At 43.4% G+C, this 7,900-nt stretch overlaps 1 protein-coding gene across 1 annotated transcript; it reads right to left on the reverse strand.

Annotated features, from left to right (window-relative positions):
* Nucleotides 1-177: 177 nt before the first annotated feature.
* Nucleotides 178-2,372, reverse strand: mpg (N-methylpurine DNA glycosylase). Its single transcript, XM_047571596.1, has 3 exons — nt 1,971-2,372; nt 1,159-1,363; nt 178-909 (listed from the first exon to the last, which is right to left on the reverse strand). Exons 1-3 carry the CDS (start codon nt 2,196-2,198, stop codon nt 458-460), a joined length of 885 nt encoding a protein of 294 aa, XP_047427552.1. The 5' UTR covers nt 2,199-2,372; the 3' UTR covers nt 178-457.
* Between the last annotated feature and the right edge of the window lie 5,528 nt (nt 2,373-7,900).

The following is a 7,900-nucleotide window of genomic DNA, read 5'->3' on the forward strand; positions in this document are numbered from 1 at the left end:
CTGTGCCGGCCTCAGAGGGGCACAGTGAGTAATGACCATTCCAGACCTCCAGCTACCTCTCCGTAGGAATCCCAGAGGTGGAGCGAGAAAGACGGCAAGAAAGGGAAGAGTCTAAACATTAGACGGGCTGTTTTTGCTCAGAGGGAAATGGAGCGGTCCAAACATCTGTGAATTCACAGTTTGAAGGTTTATTAAAAGAAAAAAATGCAGATGAAACAAAACACTAACAAGTGTGTGATGTATAATGCAAAACCATTTTTCAGTGTAGCTCTAACCCTAGAGCTGGAAGTTATTCTACCACCTTTCTCAAAACTACGAACCCATAAATAACAGGGTATAACTTCAGTTTTAATTAATTTCATATGTGTAATTAGTCACACGCTGCCGCAGTGCAGGCAGACGTTCTTTTCTGCTTAAGTGGAGAACAGATGGCAGAGTAGTTTCAGAAGTATTCCTGTTAAGTCCTTTCCCCATTGTGCTGTCCCGTGGCAGACTGCACATCTGAGGGACCCAAACCGCTCATTACATTTCCAGACAGAGACTGTCTCTCTGCCTCTTTATTCACGACGCTAACACAGAGGTGCCCGCGTAGATAAAACCGCCACGGCTTCTTGGCCCACTCCCCGTGGGACTCGATTCCGATGCGCGGCGCTGACACTATGTCGAGGGGTCTCACCGGACTCGAGTCCGGATCCGTCTCCAGCCACACCTCCGGGTCCGAGGCTAAGTCTCGACAGTCAAAACAGCGGGGTATATTTAGGGCCTGGCACAGCTTTGAAGGGCCGTTGCACAGTTCTTTGTCCTTCAACTGACGGGCTCCCTCTTTGCGTCTGGCCGCCCTCAGCTGCCTCATGACGGGCTGACCCTGCAGGGGCTCAAGTGAGCGCAGCAGCACGGCGGCCCCCTCCCCTGAGCAACACAGCACACAATATGCATCAGTCAGCAAGGCTCCACTCTGTCTCCTTCCTTTATGCCCTTTACTCAATGATGGAAGAAAACACAAACTGCCCTTGGTTTAACATTGTATTAGAGGAGGGTATATTAAACCAGAACATGTTTGCATTTACTTTCATCCGCAGGCATAATCGGTGTGTTTACGCATACATAAATATAGCACAATACTGTATGATAGGTACATCTTTGACGGAGGATGTTTACCTTCACTGGACACGTTCATGCAGAGGTAGATGCCGTAGATTGGATACACATAGATCGTGCCAGGCTTCATAAACATGGCTTTGTTCCTCTCGGTGCGTTTGCCTCCAGCTGAGTGTGAGGCCTTGTCCTCCCCTCCAAGGTAAGCCTCAGTTTCCACTATTCTCCCACGCAGCTCGGCGCCATCTGCACACCTGCGGACCAGCACCTGCAGGGACATGGGGACAATCGATGGGACAGAAGTTATCAGAATGCTGCCTGAAACACAGAATGAATAAAGCAGATTTGCCAAAAGTGAACGTCTGCAAGTGTGCTTTGATCCTTCTTTCGTGAATAAAAAAAAAAGATAATGGTTTTAGATTGTTGATCCAGCAAAGCCAACGTCTGAAGCTGTGATCATGTGGAATTACCATCTTTCACGCAGTTTTGCAAGACCACAAAAGAAGTAACGCAGAGACAACATTATTAGCTACACACGTGAAAACGAATGCATTCTGAAACCGGTCTGGCGTTAAGTGTCGTGTCTCGCGTTAATGTGGTAATTCAGATGGATGATCGTGTTGGAGGATGTAGTTTGTGGTGCTGTTCAACTGGATTGAATCAAGTGTTATTTAGAAACACGTGTCAGTGCAACACCATAAGATTCAATAGTAGCACAAACCACAGTCTTCACAATGAAAACAGTTAAATCCACGGCTCTGTCATTTTTAAATAAATGCTAATTGACACAACCTTCATGAAGAGCTACTGCGAAACTGTTTTAAAATGCCACTGGTGCAACCTGTGGACCGACTGAAGTGAAATAACATTGTTACCTTCCCGAGGAAGGCTTTAGCCAAACTGATGCAAGGCTGCTTGAAAAACTCTTCACCCAGTCTCGGCTGCAGCTCACTATTGGCGAAATAATGGCTTCGCTCCGTCTCAACACTTGGAGCATGTTCACGCTGACAGGTAGGTGCAACTTTGAGTTTTGATTTCGCCCGACTGTTGTGTTCAGTTGCTGCTGCTGTCAACGCTAGCACCTTTCGTTTTCTCCCTGCCATTAACCTTGTCGCAGATCACGCCGGACTGAAGATTAAAATGATTTTTTTTTTTTTTAAATATCCTACGAAACCATAATGGTATTTTCATAAACCCTTTAATACTTCTATATATTTGAAACTATTTGCTTTTTTATTTACGTCTTTCCATCAGTAGCTGTTCATGCGGTAGCAAACAGGAAGTAAATCAATGTTGTGTTTCTCTTAAAGGGGCCGCGCACATTTTCCAGCAGTTGGATAATTGTCTTGCAAGTTATTATTCGCTGTCGGGCTTTCTCTGAAATCCAACGCGTGCTTTTCTTGTAAAATTCTCAAAATAAGAAGAGATCAATAAGAATAACTTTCACTGTGCTGATAGGAAACGTGCAACTGGTGCCCTTTTCCTGCTGCTGTCATATCTTTTCAACCTCATTTAGATAATAAGAGGTTATAAATAGAGCCCGGCGTGCTCTGCCTGCCTGTGCCCAGGAAGTGAATGGCGCCAGTTTGGCCCCAGGCACTGTGGGTCCATGTGGCTTTTCTGGAAGACTAACAGTGTGTGACATGATCGTGCCACTGTAGCTTCACGGGGGAAGTACAAGCTCCCCAGAGCCTATAGCTGTTCAGGAGGCTTAAAGAAAAAAAAAAGTACATAGTTGCATTAATTTGTGATGGTGATATTAAGTATCACCCAACTACACGTGGACAAATATTGAAATACTCATCTACAATTTTCTTTGTTTTTCTAACCCATCATTAAAATCAATGAAAGTCTGAATTTTGACTGTGGTTCTATGGGTTACATCTTCTTCAGGTGGCTCATTTTGCAGTGTCGTGGGAGTTTCCCACCACTCCCACACATAAGCGACTCCTCTCCAGCCGAAAAAGGCCTTCTTGGTCTTAGCGAAATGCATGTTGGTGTCTTTTTAGGCTTTACGCTTGTAGCTTCGCACACCACTGCACCAGAACATGCCGCTTAATTTCGGTGATGTTCTGGTGCAGATCTTACCGCGCTTTCTCCTGCTCCGCGTGTATTTCTGTGCATCCCTTCAGTAGTTTTTGCCAGTCAGACTTTTTTAACATGAATCTGAAAGTTCAAATATTTACAAGGCTAGTTTAAGTTATGCGTTATCCCTTATCATAGCCTTTTGTATTATAAAATTGGCAACTGCGATTGAAATCCTAAACCACTCTGAATTCTGGGCTCAGATTCTTTTTCCAAAGTTAATATTTACTCAGAAAAAGTAGATAATCCTGTCCTACAACTGTGGAACCAGAACAGCAGAGTCAACAAGTCCTGTGCCAGGGCAAGTCCCAGACAGAAATCTGCTGAGCATGTTCAGCAGAAGTCTCATGGCCTGGGTTGTTGACTCTGTCCTGGCTGGTGAACCAGTGAAGGCCATTGTTTGCCGTGAGTGTGTTTCCACTGCCTTTCAGCGGGAGCTCTGTGGTCTGGGGCTAAGCCACGTTCATTGTTGCTGCCACTGATAATCTTAGCAGCCACCGTTAAGCATTGCGTTCTGGATCGCTTTCAACTCCAGCGGCCGCCTCGCCGATGGTGACGCTGCGCAGGAACACGAGAGACTCATCTGTGCGTGCAGATGGACGAGCAGAATGTTGCCCGACTAAAAATATCTTACTACACTGTGAGTCAGAGAACCCCATAAAGAATGGGGATTGATCTGCTGCGGTGAATATTCTCTTGTTATGCAGCTAAAGAAGTGGCTGTTTGGTGATTATTATCTACAATAAAGTCTATGCAATAATTAAGGATTTCACTTAGTTCTGTAGTTTATGTTTGTATTGTGTATGTATGGTTCTCTGCAGTAGCAGATTGTCACGTGTGCGTGTTATAACACGCACTTTAAAAATATCACATTGGAACGCAAGGCTAAAAATGAACTAACTAAAATATTGCCCCTATTTTTTGATAGTTCTATTTCTGTCTTCTTTCTTAATGACAGCAGCAGCCTTGGCAAAGTCAACATGTCACACCGGTTTTCAAATATTACTTGACAAGTAATACTACTTGACAAAGGTGGCAAGGTCATTCAGGTAATACTGGTTTATGTTAACCCTAAATGTAGTTTTGTACTTATATCCTTTCATAAAATGGCCGCATTGGTCCTTTCCATTATTTGGTGAGCAACTAATATATGATTTTATGATGCACAGAGCAACATGAGTTCACCAGGACACAGTTAATAAGGGAGTTGGTTAACCTACTGAGAGATCCCCCTACTTCTAACAGCTCACATGCAAGTGGGCTGCTCCTTTTTCTTTAATTACTTCCCGCAAAACTCATTTGACGTCAAAAATGCACAAAAAGTCTCATTTTATACGTGCATTTTTGACAGGCGACACATTACATTTGCTGTGATTACTTAGCAACAAATGCCAACTTGTCTTTTGCCAGTTAAACCGTAGCAGCTCTTGGCAAATTTCTCAGTCATGGCTGTGCTGGCAATATTACTATGATGACTAAGGTGACCTGTTCAATGGGTAAATTAACAGTGCGATAATGACTAGGCTGTCACATTGCATTGAACGATTTATTATTTTTTTTCCATTTTCCCATCAGTAATAATAATATGATTGCCGTTTATCACTTCAGCAGCTTCGGTTGTAAGGGCTGGTGTTTTAGTATTAATGGAAAATAGAGTACTAATGATCACTGTGTTCAATCTGCTTATGATTTAACATTTTTTATTCACATCCAGTCAAAGCAGAATTTTTTACCGCAATGTTGCCATGGATGTAAAGTTATTATTTGTAGTAATACAGATATAGAAACATGCCTTCATCTGTCAAAAGACAAATATAATAATCGTTTAATCCAAAATACAAAATTGGATTGATTTGATTGATGCTTTTACTTGTTTTTCCCTCTTGTTTTCCTGCATCCGTCTGAAAGGAATATGAGTAAACAGACAAACGCAACACGAGTAGCACAATGGCAGCACTTCAGCTGCGCTGCTATTAACTACCGGACACTTCTATTACGAGGGTCACGGTTTAAAAACGGACCCCCGTGATTGATGCTTGCTGGTGTAAATAAACACAACTATTAGTGGCCATGTGTCACAGCGTTTGAGGAGCTGGGATAACCTCATGTCTCAGTCTGTGTTTAAATGTGTATCGCTTACATGATATCATCATAAACGAGATATAAAAAAAACAAGCGGTTATTTTGGAGAAGATTTAAGTCCCGGCAATCAGCGTTTGATTACGAGGCATGTTTAGTGAGTTATGACCTTTCAACTAGCACATACCCTAAAACCATGTATTATTTATTTGTTCCTGTGCTCTTGGTGAGCTACTGTAGTTACACATACAATAAATCAGGTGGAGAATTACATTTCCATTCATTTTTTGGTGAAAAATAACATTACTCCATACACAAATTGTAACCCTATGCAGTATTCTCACTGATATTAATTGTTAAGCCTGGTATGTGCATCCTCAGTGCATGATGAGATTAATTATTAATTGATGGTAATTAATGATTCATGGGCCTCTTTTCTTGTTTGCTGCAGAGGTGTGGTGTGTGCTGCACAGGTGGCTGGTCTCTCACTGGGAGATGGAAACAAGAGGATTACTTCTCACACACCTGCGCAACAGAGACAGGGCTTTATTTTTATTTGATTTTATTTTTTTATTTTTTTGCACATCTGGCGCTTTATTCCTACAGTTTCTTACACAACCACCGGTTATGGATGGCTGTAAATGTGCGTGTGTGTGCCACTGGGGATTTCCTTTTGTTTGCCCAGACCAAATATATGAGTTTGTTCTGCATTGTAGAAAATTAGTGGTGCGTTTTTTTACGTCGCGAGTCAGTTCATTTCGCACCCGCTCAGCAGAAACACACCATAGGGACAATCCTGTTTCACAACAAAGCAGTGAATTAAATCATCACATTAACAGTTTTTATTCCTCGCAGAGGATTCCTAGCTTAAATATGTGAGCCAGTCACAGGCGACTGCTGTGGTAGGTTATTAAATGTCCCTAAAAATTCCAGCAGTTTGTTTTATTGATTGAACGTGCACTAAAACTGCCAGCCGCCTGACCTTTCTCGGCCCGCTCTGATAGCAGCTTCCTTGTCTCAGCTCACACCTGTAGCTCTCCGGGGAAATGACTGTTGAGTCAGGCAGCGAGGGAGGGAGGGCTTTCTTCCGGATCTTGTTGGTCACATCGCGAAAACAATTCGGTAGGAGCTGCTCGACAACACGACCGCACATCGAAAGACTTTCTTCCTTCTTTCAGCCTCCTGCTGTTGTGGTATTTTGTGGCAGTAGGCGGCCTTTTTTACTAGAAATGCATGTGATCTTCAGTTGAATGAACGCATGCACTGTGGCTTCAGATATACTTGTCATGCTTGGTCCTGTGATCAGTGCTGGCAGAAAATAGTTTCATGGTGGGCTAAACCGATCGAACGTTTCTTGTGTGCACAATGTTCTGAGATAGCGCTGATGCTAACTCAGTTGACAAGAAAGAATCAATACATCCAGAGAAGAATCCTTTAAAAAGGATGCAGCAGATGGCCTCTTTCGAGGATATAGTAAATGTCACGTAAATGTCTCCCATGTTCTGAAACGATGGTCTCCCGTCTGCTTCAGTGCTTAGCTGAGAAGAGAGGAAGCCATTTATGGACCGCCTGACAACGTCCTTTTGGTTAAACATTATCCTTACACTCAACCCTTTTATCTGTGTCTGACTGATGGGCCTTCAGGGAGACGTGAGTGCTCCTGCAGGTTCTGCGTTGCTTCCTAATTGGCGCTTTTGACCCAGCTTTAACTCTCCTCCGTCCCAGGGGAACCCCCACCATTAATTACTGTGACTTCATGGTATATCAATCAGGGACTCCTGGTGAGCCACCGAACCGTCCTGACGCAGATGAGCGCACGCAAAAGAGTTGACAAAGTCTAATGAGCGCATGCATGAGGTAGGAATGCCACCATTTGCCTAATTTAAGAGCATGTCTTGGATTGGGCCCGATTCGGAATGTGGCCCATCACTCACACTGGCATGGACGACACCCACGGGTGTAAGACGGGGAGGAGGGCTGAGCCGAGAGGAAGCGCTTACTCTTCTTACTGTGGATAACGGTTGTGAAACCTGTCTCCTTTGTGTTGCTTGTATATTAAGTTTTAATTTTGCATTTGAACTGATTATATCCAGACGATCTTTGGTTATAAAATCTAAAAATCCGGTTACTTTCTTTGTCTGAAACATGGTCAAATGAATTATTTACAGCGTCGCTACTTTTACTTGACCGAATGGTTTCAGTGCTTTTCCCTCCGCTTCAAAGATAAATAAATCTCCAGAAGTCTGCTTCCTGTAGGTTTGACCAGAATCTCATTGAATGTACAAGTAGTGAGCCACTCTCATGATCCCTTGCACTAGTAATACAAACAAATCATCTGGCATGTCAGTGCAAAAAGGAATTATATTGTGTCTTGCAGCATTCCACTGCCACAAAGGTGCTGCGTTTGGTGCTTTTCATAAAGAAGTGGATCAAAGCAACCCACAAAGGAGACCTTTGCAGAAACCTGAGATGCTCCAGCCCCACAGACCTCATCTGAGGAAAACTCTGTGCTTGGTGCCCCTTGTCAGCACCTCAGAAACCTTCTGCTTCCTAGCATCCATCACTCTCCTTGAGAATAATATTCCAAGCTGGACCTGAGCTCTCACTGAAGCTAGGGTGGAATGCACTGAAATGGTCTTTT

Source organism: Mugil cephalus, chromosome 20 (genome assembly GCF_022458985.1).
Source record: "Mugil cephalus isolate CIBA_MC_2020 chromosome 20, CIBA_Mcephalus_1.1, whole genome shotgun sequence".
Taxonomy (NCBI): domain Eukaryota; kingdom Metazoa; phylum Chordata; class Actinopteri; order Mugiliformes; family Mugilidae; genus Mugil; species Mugil cephalus.

What these genes read in the sequence shown, in the direction of transcription:
- mpg (XM_047571596.1), bottom strand. Translation starts at nt 2,198, where the DNA reads ATGGCAGGGAGAAAACGAAAGGTGCTAGCGTTGACAGCAGCAGCAACT. An exon ending in CTAAAGCCTTCCTCGGGAAG is followed by an intron (nt 1,364 to 1,970) that starts GTAACAATGTTA and finishes ATGTCCCTGCAG; the next exon opens with GTGCTGGTCCGCAGGTGTGC. An exon ending in CATGAACGTGTCCAGTGAAG is followed by an intron (nt 910 to 1,158) that starts GTAAACATCCTC and finishes TGTGTTGCTCAG; the next exon opens with GGGAGGGGGCCGCCGTGCTG.